Source organism: Populus nigra, chromosome 1, assembly GCF_951802175.1.
Source record: "Populus nigra chromosome 1, ddPopNigr1.1, whole genome shotgun sequence".
NCBI classification, from domain to species: Eukaryota; Viridiplantae; Streptophyta; class Magnoliopsida; order Malpighiales; family Salicaceae; genus Populus; species Populus nigra.
The window spans coordinates 29301780-29318789 of record NC_084852.1 but is presented as its reverse complement, the minus strand read 5'-3'; the positions used below and the strand labels follow the sequence as shown (position 1 = coordinate 29318789).

The 17010-nt window shown below is 33.0% G+C and overlaps 1 protein-coding gene across 1 annotated transcript; it reads right to left on the bottom strand.

Annotated features, from left to right (window-relative positions):
* Positions 1-6341: 6341 nt before the first annotated feature.
* LOC133681019 (PTI1-like tyrosine-protein kinase At3g15890) lies at positions 6342-14161 on the bottom strand. The gene is made up of 4 exons (XM_062104103.1): positions 13705-14161; positions 13026-13173; positions 7384-7646; positions 6342-7307 (listed from the first exon to the last, which is right to left on the bottom strand). Exons 1-4 carry the CDS (start codon positions 13746-13748, stop codon positions 6644-6646), a joined length of 1119 nt encoding a protein of 372 aa, XP_061960087.1. The 5' UTR covers positions 13749-14161; the 3' UTR covers positions 6342-6643.
* Positions 14162-17010: the final 2849 nt, after the last annotated feature.

Here is a 17010-nt window from a genome sequence, read left to right as displayed (position 1 = left end):
CATATACCACAACTACGGTTTTGATATCAAACTTAGCAATAGATTATCTACAATAATAACTTAGAGTCCGCTCTAGCGATTAAAATAAACAATCATAGGAAAAATAAGCATAGGAGAACAAACATATTCATCATATAAACTGAAAAGAAAAGGTAAAATAAATCTCACAGTTCTTGAAATCCAAAGGTTTTCGTGTCCTTGCAACCAAGAAAACGAGTTTAGCCTTGCATGTTTATTAACCAACTAATAAAAAAGAAGGAGGAATGCATGATTTCCGGTTTCTTAGAGGAGGGGGGCGTTTTTCTCCTCTTGGCTGGCTGCCCCCCTTCTCTTCTCTCATTCTTTTTATATCCTAGGAAACCCTAGTCTCTATTTTACAAAATAGTCCTCCCTTAAGTAGACAGTTTACATTTAAGTACTTCAATAACTATTTTTCTAAAAAGGGAGAAATAGCCGTGCATAAAATCTTCAAGATTTGACTTAGAGGACCTAAATTGATGAAATAAAAACTTGGATGTCGGTTTAGATGCTTCGAAACATAATTTGGACCCGTTTCTTCACGAAACCTATTTGCTGGTAGAATTCAGTTGTCATTTTTGAAAAATCATATCTCCCTCATGTGAAATATTTTATGGCCAATGTGAAGCGTTGATAGGTCTTTGAGTCAGGAATCCAAAAAAATTGAGTTTGCATCAATTGGACTTCTGCAGCTCCAGATATTCAAGTCGGAATGACCAAAGGTCAACACTGGCAGATTGCAAGATTTGACTTTGAAGGCTGCAATGTCCATGGTCTTCCTTATTTATTTTCTTGCCTTAGATTTTCAGAAAGGTATAGATGTTAGCTTTTTAATGCCACTGGAATCACTTCATTTCGACCTCTAGAGCTCACGCTCTGCACAAAATATCAACTGAAGATCAAATCTGTCAATTACCTCCAATTTACTTCTTTTTGCATCTTTCATCCAAAAGTGCCTTCAAAACATAAAACAAAGAATATCAAGGCATTTTATATATAAAAAATAGGCAAAACACTAGTTAAATGTGGGTGAAAATATTGAATAATATGGTTGCATCATAGAGACGCATAGACAATAAGTCAAGACAACAATACCCTAGATGAGATGAACTATAGCCTAAGAACACACATGGAGTAGAGCGATAAACCAACTTATGAGCATTATAAGGTCGAAGGAAGGGTAAACATAGACATCCGAAAGTATGTAAAAAATCATAATTAGGTGGTTGACGAAGCAAACATTCAAAGGAGATTTGTTGCGCAAAACCGATATGGGCATATGATTAATAGGGTAAACAGAGGTTTCAAAAGCATACGTCCAAAATGTTAAAGGTGCCTTACACTGACCAAGAAGGGTAAGACCAATTTCAACAATGTGACGATGACGACGCTTAACAGTACCAATCTGTTCATGCGTCTGTGGGCATATAAGGAGATGATGAATACCAATGGTTTTAAAAAATGAATTTAATTTACGATATTCATCACCCCAGTCAGTTTGAACAGATTTAATTTTTTGAGAGAATTGTCGTTCAACGAAGACTTGAAATTGATGAAACGCATTGAAGACATCATGTTTGAGGACAAAAGGATAAAACCAGATAAATTTCATATGCGCATCCATAAAAATAACAAAATAACAAAAACAATCTGAAGATAACATAGGAGCAGGGCCCCACACATCACTAAAAACAAGTTTAAGAGGAGCAGATGTTTGATGACTCGTAGGGCCTAAAGACAGATGAGATGATTTTCTTAACGGACACGCTTGACATTGAAAATTTAAAGGATGAGAAGTACAGACAACCTTTTTATTTGACGCTAAGAGACTTAGAACACAAGAGCTGGGATGATCGAGGCGATGATGCCAAACATCGACAGAGTTGGACAGAAAAGCCTGGGGAAGACACGTGGCAAAGAAATCGGTAAGGATATAGAGGCCATCTTTAGTCTGACTGGAAAGAAGAACTATCTTGGTTATGAGATCTGTCGCACATGTGCGGTGTTGCGGCGATCGTCCACCACTCCCAAGGAAAAATTGTAAAGGTCTATCTGGCAAATATAGAGAAACAAGGAATTCTTATCTCTTATCAGTAAAATATTGACTAGGAGCCGCCACCTAGTATTCTGATCACTAAGAACCCTAACTGGTCTCAGAGATGGGATACGGAGACTGGTTGCATAAAGGGAAGGTATTATCACCCCAACTACGCCCTACCTAAGGTAAGATGTAATGTTTTCTTGTCTAATAAAATCTCAGGTTTTGGTTGCGTTTTCTAATTGTTGGTCCATCTAAAGGGTCAAGAATAGTCCTCCTCAATAAAGAGATTCTTATCTTAATGGGGTTAAAACTTAATCGTTCTGGCGTTTGAAAAAAAAAATTTAATATCTGAAATACTTATTACGTGTAATGTCATACCCTGGATACTAAAAGACAAACAAAATAAAATTTTTGTTGTTTTTGAAATTTTGGCCAATGTTCTCTTGATCTTAATAAATTAGTTATTAAAGTCAAAATGCATGCTAAAACATTGTTTTTTTGGTGTATGAAAAACACAATATGATTTTTAGCTTTGTGACACTTGGTCATATGCACAAAAATATTTTTTTTTCTATTTTTCAAGTTTTTTTGTATTTTGGAAGTTTTGACGAAAACCAAGAATTTGAATACCAGATTTGTATTTTTTTCAGTATAAAAATACCAACCAAATACTAAACAAAATTTAGTAAACAAACACGGAAAACAATTACAATTTTTCAAAAAGGAAATTTTTTTTTTTGAATTGGGCCGAACCCGACCCAACCATTTTGGGCTGGGTCGGCGATACCAACCCATTAAACAGTAGGCTTCTCCACTATTCACATGCAACATGAACAGTGGAGAAGAAGGAGGAGGAGGAGGAGGAGGAGGAAGTGGAGGAGGAGAAAGATTTATCTAATTAATATATATATATATATATATATATATATATATATATATATATGTGTGTGTGTGTGTGTGTGTGTGTGTGTGTTTTTATTCTTTTACACTGTTTTTTAATGTATTTTGAATTTATTTGAGCTTATTGGAAGTTACTTTTATGATTTTGACATGAAAGACTTTTGTGAATTAATTGCTAAAAGATAAGAATTTTTGTATTTTATGTTTCAGATCTTGTTTCTTATGATAGGTTTTTCACCGAGTTATAATTTCAGAATATGAATGTTAGCTGAATCAAAGTTAAAATACACATATCAAGCTTTCCAGGATGATATCATGAATAGAAATCCTAATTCATTTGGATCTCTAATCAAACCTGCAAAATCGAGTCGAAATTCAACTTGCAGCAGAATTCTCTGCTTTCACATTATAGATTCAAATGAGCATATATTAAGCCTTAGATATCAAAATCATGTGATTCAAAAGCCCAAAATTATCTACATATCTAGGAATACAACTTTTATGAAGGATGTCAAGTTAGATAAAATCATTTTAAAGGCAAAAATTTGGGCACAAGCTGAAGGATAAGATTGGTCTTCTGATCTGATAAGAAAACTAATGGTGACGAGCATCCCACTATAGCTGGGAGTCTGACGTAGAAATGATGGGCCTTAGAATGTAAAAAGGATGCAAATCAAGCCTTTAATATTCTATGAATGATAGAATATATCTGGAATTGCTAGATATTGCAAAAAATCAAGTCAGAAATAAAGTCTAAGTTGCAGTAGAGTATAAATTACAAAAAAGTTGTAACAACAGTATAGTCAGTTTTCAACATAAATTTTGAGAGATTTAACCAACCTTAATAGCCAGATAAAGAAAAAGAAATTAAGTAATATTAAGGACTCCTAATTAGGAGAAGAATCCTAACAAAAAATAACAGCTGAAGGAGGGAATAAAAGAAGCAAACCACGACAGAAACAACTCTCTTCTTCTTCTTTGCAGTGTTCTTTTCCCTCTGTTTTTTGTTAATTTTCAGCATTTATAAACTAAACTTTGGCTTTCGGTTCAAGGGAAATAAACATCAACTTCATTATTAAGTTGTGAGAAGTAACGTTATCATTGTAATTTTTTCATATTCATAGAATATTTATCCCACTTATTTATCCTTATTTCAGAATTATGCTACTGATTTATGTTCATGCTTATTGAATTGTTTTGAGATGGTATATATGTGTTTTCTAGTTTCTTTCAATCCGTAGTTGTTGTTAGGGACTAGAATAAGAATCAAATGAGTTAACTTGATTGTTGTAACTATGAATTTAATTTATTATAGAGGAATAAGCTAAGTTAAATTGCTCAAGCTTTTGAACGGCTGCTTAGAATAAATTTTATAGGCTTTGCTCCTAAGGTTATTGCCAAGTGAATTAAAATTGCTTTTCAATATTAAATTCGTATGATGGTAAAAAATTGATTAGAAAGATTTATCTAATTAATTTACTCATAACCTCCTCGATTCACCTTACCAGCTTTAAGGGACATCGAATTTCTTTGCTTGAATTAAAAGGATATTAATTTTACTTAGATAATCAATAAATTTATAGGAATAGATGTCTTGACCTTTAAACTGAGTTAACAATATATCTCAATTTATTATTTTTATTTTCAAAATTTTGTTTCTTTAATTTTTTATTCAAATCCTCCATTCTTTTTTATTTTAGTATATTGTGCGGAGATTAAATGAAATTTTTTTTTGAGTTTGAATTGGTTTTCATGATCATACTATAAATTTATTTTGTTTATGATAATAAAATAGAATTATATTTTGAAGGTTTAGACGAGCAATTTTCATTGTCTGCCCAGGCACTATATGGATTTCAAATGGCAATGGAGAACATCCATTCTGGTAGAGCTCTGTGAGTGAAGTCGGTAGACTTTTTCTCATACGGTGCATTGCAAATCTCTTGATTTGGGAAATATTTTTTGCTTCTCACCTTCAGAGATGTATAGTTTGCTTTTGGAGACGTACATTAAGGACTCAAGGGAGAAGCATAGGTTGTTCAATACTACTGAAAACATTCCTTGTGTGGCTGATAAGGCAAGGTGGGCATTGAATTGGATTCAGAGGTTTGCAACATTCTTCTCTGATTCTTTTAAACAGTACATAAAAACTCTGCTAATTAAGAGGATCAGAAGTACTGTCTGAGCCTGTGTTCCTGCTGGAACACATGCTTTTAATGATTTCTCACTCTTCTCCGATTTAAGTTCCAAGATTTTTGCAGAGAGACTTGTTGCCTTTGCTTGTGTTATCTTTTTTCTCATGAGGAAGGTAATGTTCTTTGAATACAACAACAGAAGACTGTTATATCTTATTTGATCTTTCTTTCTTTTTTCCTCGTATTGCGTTCATATATATTGCACATTAAGATTTTATACAATGTTTGTATATTGTTGGTCTCTGCTTCTGCGCTGTTTTCTGGCATAAAAAGAGAGCTCGATGCCAAGTTTGACGTTCACGAATGAACTGTTCTAGAGATGAGGGGCTGCGTTGTGAACTTTGCATGCCTTCTTTATAGGCGAGACTTTTCTCTCTTGTTCTTTTTTCTTTATATATATATATATATATATATATATATATATATATATATTAATTGTTGGCTTCAATTATTGTTATAACCTGATTTTGATCTTATTTTTTGTGTGTTTATTAAAAAAATCCAAAATATATATTTAGTTAATTTTAATCATTTTGTTAATTTCATTATTTTTAAAAATTTTATATCTTAAAAATAAATCATAAAAAAACAAAGAAAAAATCTAGAAAATAAGAAAATATATTAAAAAAAAAATCACAGTTAAGGTGGAAATTGGATTAATAATTGAGTATAAAAGACAAAAATAAAGTTTGAACACCCTCACAAATTGGATTAATCAATTATTCATGCGCAGCAGACCCGTAACCTCTCTTTCTCTTCGTTGTTCCATAACCAATCGCCACACATCTCTTCACCAAAACCAGAAGCCGATCTCCGCCAAGACACCAAACGTAGCATTCTTAGACACCCTCATAAATAAGCTGCTGTTTTCACTGGCGACGCGCTGGTAAGTTCAAAGGATGCCCTCAAGTTCATTCATCAGTTTTTTTCATTAGATTGAATTTTTTTTGAGAAAACAATATGGAGATGAAATTCTTTGTGGCTTGGGAGATTCCTTATCCTCTTTTCATTAAAGAGAGCTATGAAGTAATTATTAACTTGATGAGAATAGCTTCTTTTCATAAGAAAGTAAGAAAGTGAAGCTTTTCAGCTTCCTCCATTCCCGATGACTGTTCCTGCCTTCGAGATGAGACCGGGCAGGCACCTCTGTCTCAAATAAAACTCCAAGATAAATCGATCCATCCCAGTTCAATAAACGCACTTTCATCTCGAACAAATTTGAATAAAATACACAACGAGAGGAATGCATCAGCTCCACCACATCTAAAACAAAAAATCTGGGCACACTTACCAGACAGATACCAAAGACCGACACCAAGGCCACTTGGTGTACTCGAGGATACAAGCACAACAATTTCGGTAGTCATAAAACAACGCTTTCACAACTGTTAGTAGCATCATTCCTGACAACTCTAATAAATGGATTGCCAGTGCTACTGGTGTTCAACTAGAAACTCAACTCAAACCAAATTTTACATGTGCAAATACTTCAGCTATTATGAGTATTTTCCTGTACAATCTCTTTCACTTCCCTGTTCACGTCCTTCTTCTCTGAGATGAAGTCTGAGCTGTTTTCAGCAATCAATCTTTCTTCATCATCGAAATCAGCGGCCTGAGGGGCCTTGAACATTTCATCATTTTCTAGTTCGGATAATTTCTCCTTGGACTCTCCCTTCAGCAGCTCTACCACATCAAGCATTGTGGGTCTTCTCTCCGGCTGAGTGTGAGCACAAACAAGAGAGACAAGGACAACCCTTTTCAACTCTTCCTCGTCATACTTCCCATTCAGCTTGGGATCTGCCAGTTCAGTGAACTTCCTCTCACAAGCCAATGGCAGAGCCCAATCTGTAATTGTTCTTTTAACTGTGGGACTCATCTTCTCAAGTGGTCTCTTGCCAGTAGCAAGCTCTAGCAAGAGAATACCAAAGCTGTATACATCACAGCTCTCTGATGCTTTCCCAAGCATAGCATATTCAGGGGCAAGGTAGCCAAGTGTACCTTTAACTCTTGTTGTTACATGTGTTGCACCATCAGGGATAAGCTTTGCAAATCCAAAATCAGCAACCTGTGCCTGGAAATCTGAATCTAGCAACACATTGCTAGCTTTGATGTCTCTGTGGATGATATGGGGGGTTGCATGGTGGTGAAGATAACTTGAATAATCAAACAATCAAGTTAGCTATATGTCAGCGGGACAGCATAGGAAGGAGTTGGGTTTGATATACTTACGTGATTCCCGCAGCAGATCCTATCGCAATATTCATCCGTCTCTTCCAGTCAAGAAGACATTCTGCAGAGTGCTGCCCGTGAAGGTGAGAGAGCAAGCTCAAATTTGGCATGTAGTCATATACAATCAGGCGCTCTTGCCCTTCAGCACAATAACCGCGTAGGCTCAGCAGATTCTTGTGCCTAACACGTGCTAATATCTCCACCTCAACAGCAAATTCCATATCTCCTTTGTTGCTCCAGTCCTTTAACCTTTTAACTGCAATCTGCATTAATCTCTGTTTCAGAATTGGATCTAATTTATGGGAAAGTCTATAACAAGGCATAGAGGCACATAAACAATTAGAATGATGAGAATCAACAAGCACAACAAAAAGATTCATTACATATGCTGATTGGATCAAGGGCTAAGAAAATTAAAAAGGCTTTCAATGAACCAATTCAAGATATTTAGAGCAATTCAAGCTTTAAGATTTAAACAAGGGGTGATCCATGCAAAGGTTGGACAAGGAGAGGCAGTTTTGGATGTTGTTACTATATTTCTAGTTTATAATTCATTATAATTATTGGGTTAGGGTTCATCCTATAACCCCGGTGCCTTGATTCAGGTAATTATGGTGCCGAGTTTTTTATCGTGATAAAATTTTAGATTTTTGGGTTGTTTTCTATCTTGATTTTACTATCTGAGTTCGCATCAATTAGTATCAGAGCAAATCTCTAAAATCAAATTCTATCTATCTTTAAATTTTCCGCATTGCTTGTTCATTGTTTTTTAGTTTTGATTTTTGCAGCAATATTATAAGAAAGAGAGAGAAACTAAAAAAAAAAAAGTTTCTATTAAAAAAGGCAATTGCCAAATCAGCATAGTAAAAAAAAAAGAAGATTAAATCACAAGTTGTTTATTCTACCGCAACTTGAGTTTACAAAAAAAAAAAAAAAGAATTTCAGACTTCAGAAAAACACTTTAATCCATATCAGATTGTGGTTATTGTTAGTTTGATATTGATTCCGGGTTATTTGAGTATACTTTGGGTTTGGATTATTTACGAAAATTGTGAATTAGTGTCTATTGAATTAGTGTGCATCATCAATAGATTTTGCTTGTGTTGCTATTAATTTCAGGCTAGTTAAAAGTCTAATGTGGTTTCAGGTTATATAGTCTTTCTTGAATTCAATTTCGTTTTAGTATTCATTTTTGTGTTAGTTGTTGTATTCGTTTTTGTTTTCATTTTTTTTATTGTTTTTTTTTTTCGTAATTCATCTTTGTTTTCATTTTCTTGATTGTTAGTGTCTTCAAAAATTTAGTTGGATGTTACCAGACTAAGATTTTTGGTTGTTTTTTTATTAGTTCCCTAAAGAAATGAAGAAGCATAAGAGGTAAGAGGCAAAAGGGTGAGCATATTATGATAAAAAGCCAGAATTTGAGTGAAACATGAGTGGAGTTACATCTTATTAAGTGTAAGAAGATGAGGGAGTGTGTGAGAATATATTTTGTTACTACTAACATGAGATTTCAGATTTCGACAATGTCTTCCAAAGACGGATCATCACCTACTAAGGAGAAGGAAAACTTGTTCATGTTACGGGCTATGCAGCAGCAATTTGAGAGGATGAATGTAATGTTTGGTGAGGTGTAGGATAGAATGGAGAGACAAGAGACCGCGATTGCTAGTTTGTGAGAGGAATCATTCCGAAGAGGTTCTCATGTCAGAAGACCAGAAAGATGAGCTACCCCACAATTAGATGAGATTGTTGACGAGAATGAAGCTGAAGAAGCCAAAGACCTTAACCATGCATCATTTAGCCAAGGTGATAGATTTCAACAGCCTAAAAACCGTGGAGATGGGAAATTTCAACAACATGAAAATTTCAGCATAAAAGAGTAGGAAGAGATTTTGGGATTTGTAACGGCTTGGATAGAAATGAAGCAAAACTTACTAATTTGCAAGAGAGACAATCCCAAAAGGTTCCTAATGCAAGGAGGCAAGAGAAATTAAGGCTCCAAGCCATGAACGTTGACGATAAAAAAACTTGTGTGAGATATGTCAAGGCAAGCAAGAATGAACAACTTACAATGCATATTAAAAAATAACAAATAAACTACTTGATGAATAAGAAGCTACAGACCAACATAAAAAAGATACAAAACGATGAGATGGTGATTCAAAGATGTCAAATTTTAAAACTAAAAGTGGGAAGGCTAAAAACTTGTTGGGTTCTTATGACTTGTTGTAAAAGAGAATGTTAAAGAGTTCAGAGAAAACTATTGATACAACAACAAGTTCATGTCAAAACCTAGATCATTCACCGAAGGATAAAAGGAAAATCAAACATGAACTTCAGAAGGAGAGTAACAGTGATATTTATGAAGTTGAAGATTGCAATGCAAAAAAGGAGATAGGTTCTAAGATTTGTGATTATTCTGAAATTCTTTCACTAGAAAATAAATGTGAAATAACCAGTGAACTTGAAGAATAACTCATAGTCATTATTCCATGAGGCAGTTTTAGGCTTATTTTTTCTAATGCACATTTTTATACTTATAAGCATAACTCTTTATCCCATCATTGGATTAGACTGAAATTTTTTTCAAATAAATTCTAAAGCCTTGTTTCCTATAGAATCAAAATTTTATAGCAATCGGACACTGAGAAGGGTTTGTGATAAAGCTGAGAAGCTATTGTGCGAGAATTGCATTATTTTCCTAGTTGGTTTAGGATTCTTTTTCTTTTTTTATTTAAAACTCTTTTATTATTTTCCAACATTGTTCATGACGTTTTACATAGTATAAATAAAGCTATTTAGCTTGTATTTTTTTTTTTTTTAGTGATTGCTTATTATTCAAAAATAATAGTGTGTCCAAGTTTGCTCATACTCTTGGTTTTCAGTGAATTCTTCAGGATTTTTCAAAGATTAATGGTATTCCTAGTGATGATTTGGTTTGGGTGCATACAAGGAAGAAAAATTTCCAACCTATAAGAGATCTAAGTTGCAGTATAAAGGAGATGTTCATTCCAAGTTCTTGAACAAATCAACAACACATACAAGGTGGATCTTTCAAGTGACTATGGTATTAGTGTTATTTTTAATTTTCCAATCATCCTTTATTTGATGTAGGTGATGATTTGAGGTCGAATCCTTTTAAGGAGAGGAGTATTGATGAGAACCAACATGCACCACAAAAAGATTCATGAGAGATATCGATTGGGTCAAGGGCCAAAATGATTAGAGAGGTTTCAATTGGCTACTTCAAGATATTTAGGGTAATTCAAGCTTCAAGATTGGACAAGGGGTGATCAAGCCTTGATTAATGTGATCCATGCAAAAGATGGACAAGGAGAGGTGGTTTTGGATGCTCTTCCTATACCTCCAGTTCATGATTCATTATAATCACAAAGTCGATGTCTTTTTCATCTAATAACTTCGATGCCTTGGTTCATGTAATCATCGTATCAAGTTTTTTATCGTAATTTGATTTTAGCTTTCTTGGATTGTTTTCTATCTTGATTGTGAGTTCTACAATTCTTACCTTCTAGATTCACATCACTGAAGGTGTCTCTAAGGGGACAGTCTAGAAATTAAAACTTGGGAATTCCATATTAGAGTCCCAAGTTTAAATCCTAACAAGAGTGGGCAAAGAGATGTAGGGATGAGGAACACCTACTCTCTGCTATATCCCTAAAGCCAGTGGATCTCCAATGCAAAAAAACATAAAAAAGAAAAGAAAAGTCATAAGATTTATGTCACTGTACAGAAAATAGAGCATTAGAATAATGCATTTCTTTGCATAGGATAACATAAAGATCAAGCAAGAAACATATGAGCCTCCAACCCAGCTATTGAATATAATTGGTTGCTAAAAGTAGAAATTCTTATAATGACAACTAAATTTATGCAAGACACTTGCATATAAAGCTAATGAAGACTACAGATGGCAGTCTTCTAGCTTTTTAAGTGATTTGTTGAACACACCTCAATTGCTCTTCCAAAAGGCGTATGAATTACTAGTTAGTAGAAAGTTATCACAAGAAGCTCAACAAGATCATAACTTGATGACCCAAGCCAATCAAGTTGTGAAATGCAATACCGCACATAAGAAACATATCAGAAAAGCAGGTTTTACTGAATGTAAAACATAACATTGATCCACTTCACAAAATTTCCTTTATAACATTGATCCACTTTATTCCAAGGAAGTCTCAACAATTTAAAGAAATATTCTAAAATTCTTTAGTGGTGATTTGAGAGGGAAAATTGAGGGATAGTCCCATCTTTTGATGTCTTGGCATGAAGTGACTACTCTCAATGCTTAAACATGTATCCTAGCAGCTGCAAGTTCTAGACTTAGTACTACCCCAAGTAATGGCCTCTGTTAGCATTCTTGCTATAACTAAATTTTTCTTCACTGTCCAATTAAAAGAAAGAGAACCTTAACCATAAAGCTCACATTTCTGTAATACAACATTAATTCTTTGGAAACTCATTGGAATCATATAAAATTACTAAAGGTTCCAAATTCTGAGTTACTTTTTATGTCCTTTGCATATGTTAAAAAAATTACCCAAATATATCTGTTGGTTTGCCTTGAGGAGGTAGTTGGCTTTAAATCATGGTTTAAGCAATTGTACACAACATGCCCTGCCCCAAAATACCAAACCGTCCACATATTTTTAGTTTCACTTCCACCATAGTTGCACTAAGAAAAATGCACTTAGTAAAATAATCTAAGGGCCACTTATTCTGTAAAATGTGGTAAGTAAAATAATTGAAGGACAACAAATTGCCATGAAGTGGGAAAAAAAACATCGGATAAGTTCAACTACATCCTAATATAACCTTTGTGCTAATGACAGTTGCAAGCAACCCCCCCCCCCCCCCCCCCCAATACAAGCACCCTTTCCCCCTGCAGGAATAGTATTAGTACCACTAGTACAGTGACAATTCAATAATCATAAGAGCATCCTACTTGTCATACTACACAGAAGACAGAACTCTCAATCTGCCCCCTCTCTCTCCCAGCCCATTTGTTATTGCTCTTTATTAGCACAATTTCTCAAAAGCAATTAGTTCAAAAAGAAATTCCTTAAATTGAAAAAGAAATTCTTAATTGCTGAACCAAAACTTAAATATCTGTGATTTGTTATTTCAATCAGTTATGATTTCCAAATCTTGTCCTCTAATGTCATGAAACTCGACACTGTCCGTGCTAGATATGAACGTCCACTCACATGGGCACACCAAATGGACCTGCTTATGCAATCTTCATAAAAAGATCTGATTTGGATCCAGTATAAAAATAGGACACAGAGAATCAAGCTAAAATAGATAATATCAAACTATCAATTGACATATTGTCCAAAAAAAAGTGACAAAATCTGAACCTCAACAATCTTGAGCAATTAACTGAGGTTCAAATGCATATAAAAATTGGAAAGATGACAACAGCCTTTAGTTTGCATCTTTTTTTCTTTTGCTCTAAATAGACTTTGAAGTTAAATCAAAAACAAAAGCAGCTCAATGAAGTTGCTATATAGATTTATTGCATGTGATGAACTACTATATACCTTTCAATAATGGACATAAGAGCAAAATGGTTAAACAAAAATGGAGGGGCGGAACAAGGAAGCTGAAAATTAAACTATTACCTGTGATCCATCCCAAAGCTGACCCCAATAAACACTGCCAAATCCCCCTTCTCCCAGCTTGTTATCATAATTGAAGTTGTTGGTGGCTGAGTGTAATTCCTTCAAGGAGAAGATTCGCCATGTCAGCTGCTTCTTTCCTCGCTCTTTCCTATAAAATCAATCACAAACTCATATTAACTGATCGTTTTTTATTAGCATGCAAACTCAATGCCGTTATTACTCTTCATCACCTTATTTCAGCAAGTGGACAAAAATCCCTTAAGAAATTCAGAAAGTACCAAGATATCTTGAAAAACCCCCATTTAAAATCCAATGAAATAGTGGTATCCCTCCCATCATTTACAAAGCTACCCAAGAAAACACTAAAAAATGATTTCAACATCTAGACCCTTAAACCCAGTTACCTCAGTTTTAATTTCTACCCTATATTTCAAAACCGTGAAGCAAATAAAAACACTATTTCTACCATCAAGAAAGAAAAATAATCTCGAAATACGGCCAAATCCAAAACTCAAAACCCATGTAAATTCCCAATTTTATTTACCAAAACAAGCAGAACTATAGCAATATCCAGAAACCATAAACAACAAAAAATTCAAAGGAACTAAAAATCGAAGAAAGAAAATAGCAATCAAATAATCAAAAAAGTTCCTTTATGAATAGCTGAGGAAAAACCTACCGATCCGAATTCTTTACACAACAAAGCATAGAAGCAAAGGCCATATCCACCTTCACCAACCCAAACCCACTTCTTATTTCTCTCTATATATCACTATATCTTCTCTCTGTTTATTTGTTTTAACCTTTAAAGTTCTGTAATTTCTCTCTCTCTCTCTCTCTCTCTCTCTCTCTCTCTCTCTCTATCTAGCTTCTTTCTTTCTTTTCTTGTGGTAGTTTGTTTGCTGTAGTCAGCGAGCGTAAGAGAAAAACAGAGAAAAGAAGCCAAGATTCTGATTGAGTAAACGAATTGATGCAACACTCAAAGCAGACATTTTCCTTTTTAATTAATTATTTTCTGATGGGTTTTGGTTAGCAGAGACAGAGAGCGTGTTCAAGAATTTTTCTTCGCCTTTGTGCTGTTTCAATTTTCAAATCACACTTGTGGGGGCCTCTTTCAACTGCTGTCTGAAAATTTTGTTCAGGGAGGATATTAATGTATGGAAACCTTAATTTAGTACCAATCCTACATACTCATTCTCAATTCAATCCCAAACCTATAAATTTTATCAATTTGATTCCACATGTTTCCAGAGATTCTTAATAAATCTTTTTTAAAGTATTTTCCGAAGTAGAAGCCATCCCTCCTATTTCTGAGAGAGTAATGCTGCGACACTACAACTTCGATTGTTTTCCTAATTAACAATGACTCGATTGAATAGTTGTTGTTAGTTTATTTTTTAAAGATGGTCTTGCTAGTTGACAAAGCATACTAAAAATTATAAAGGTATGAATATGAAAATATTTGCATTGATTAGTCTAGTCGTGCTATCGTTCCAAGAATTATTTTTAGAAATTTAACATTTTTAAAACAAATTAACATATTATGTAAAAAAATAATATAATTTAAAAAATAATCATAAATAAATAATATCAGTAACTTGAGAGTGGCTAATATTACTACCTTTCTCAAATTATAGAATGACATGACACAATTTACAACAAAGATGTAAATCCAGGGTATAAATTCAATATAAAATTAAAAAAATGTTTTAAATTGAGTAAAGAAAATAAAATAAATGATATGTAAATTTTAATTAATGAGACACATATATAAAAATGATAAGGATATAAAAATTGATTTGAAATAATTTCTTATAAATGTTTGATTAAGAAATATAAACATGGTACAACTCAAAAATTCCATAAAATTTATAAAGAAAACATATGAGAAAATTAAGCAAATAAAATACAAAAACTGAGAATTTGGTACTTGCATTAAAGGAATGGATATGGACCTTTGAAATAAAAAAAAAATAGTTAGCAAACAAGAACAAAGATGTGGGAATCCTTGATTTATTAGCACTTGAAACCTTAATTACTTCTTGGTAAGGTGTCCAAACATCCATTTAACAAGTTCTTGCAATATTTGTTAAGTTTCAATTGATTTTTCATCAAATTGAGGTTGGGGTTCATGATGAAGTTTGGGGGAAATGAGAAAATGAATTAAAATGATATTTGTGACGTATAATAAGATTGAAATGGGTTGAAATAGCAAGTAATTTTAAAGGGAAATTAGTAGTCTCTTGCTAAGTGTGTGGTTGGCGATTAATGTAATAAAAAAAGGGTATTTTATTTGAATTCTTACCTTGATGATATGTGTTCAAATGAATTAAAATGATGAGAATGCATGAAGGAATAACAATGAAGGTGTTATACAGGGTTGAAAAAAGTGTTAATTGATAAGTTGATGAAATTAGAAGAATTGTCTACAATTGTGATATGTTGCAAAATGATAACAAATTGGTTAAATTAGTTCTTAAAATGTGTATTTAACATGGCAAGGAATTGATTTTGAAAAAGAATAAGTTAAATTGATAATGTGTGAATGTTACAGAATTTGCTTACGAAATTGGATAAATTTATCTCTTGGTCTTCAAGAGAAAATTCGAGCATGCAAATGGGAGAATTTGGACTATGTGTCTTGATAGAAATTGTAGTCTTAGATGTTAGTTATTAAAATAAGGTTGATATTGCTTAATTTGAAGTTTTAGAACTCCAGTTATGGAATAATCGAGAAAAGGTAGAGACAAACCCTACTGGACAATTAGTCATCTTCTCGATAACAAGTAGCTTTGAAGGCTTTAGAAGTAGAACTAGGTTCTTCTCCCTCAATAAACTTATAACTTTATGTCTTAGCTTTTCAAGGGATTAAACCACACTTTAAACTGAATTATACAATGTAAATTATCGATGAAACACAAAATAATATTTGAATGAGGAATTACGTCGATTATGATGTTGGTTTGCATTCTTAATTAAAAACCAGAAGGGAGAAGTGAACAAAATATGAATGCATGTTACCCTGTTGAAATTGTTAAATATTTGTGTTGTTATATTCACCTTTCAATAATATGTATTTTGTTTCAAGATCATTGTATGCACGACAGGAGTAGATCCTAGCTTAAGTTCTCTTCTTGTAATTTAGGTTCTAGGGAGTATACCCTTGTATTTTGTAAGCATGGAAATGTTTGTATAACTTAATTTGTATAATTAATATTTAAACTTGATTGAATGAACTTAACTATGTAGTTCATATAACCATATTTTATGTCTATATATTTATGTTTTTTTATCCATCTATAATGATATTTTGTTATATAATGTATATCATAAATATTGTGGTTGATAGGTGTGAGACTATTTATGAAATTAAAATCCAGGATGATTAGGTCTGGATTAAGTTACAAGATGTGAGTTATTAGAAGCGTAAATAGATTAGAACCTTCTGGTATACGGGGGACTCCTTCGAAATTTTCTTGATAGATTTTAATACAAAATACATGAATATATATATATATATATATATATATATATATATATATATTATTTTGTTTTTAGATTGATATAAAATTGTTGTTTTTATCCTGGAATGGAGGATGTTAAAGTTGTGTAGAGGTATTTTCTCCAACTGTTCGACAAAAGTACTGACTCAGAATAATCTTTGTTAGACTGTATTCAACCATGTGTTTCAGCTGCACAAAATAAAACATTGCTGGCTCCAAGTACAAGATGATGAAATAAAGAGAGTTGTTTTCCAGGTGAAACCTTATATCTGTTGAGGACTATTACAGAGATAATTTATTGCAGAGATAAACTAACTAGTTGCTGAATTAGGATTTCAATTTTACTATCAGTTTTATCCGTACAAGAAAAACATTTTTATTTACAATTAAAGAAAACAAATTTTAAAAAATACATGTTGATTAAAATTAATATGAAATAAATTTTTACATGTAAAATAAATAAAAAAATTATTTTATCTATC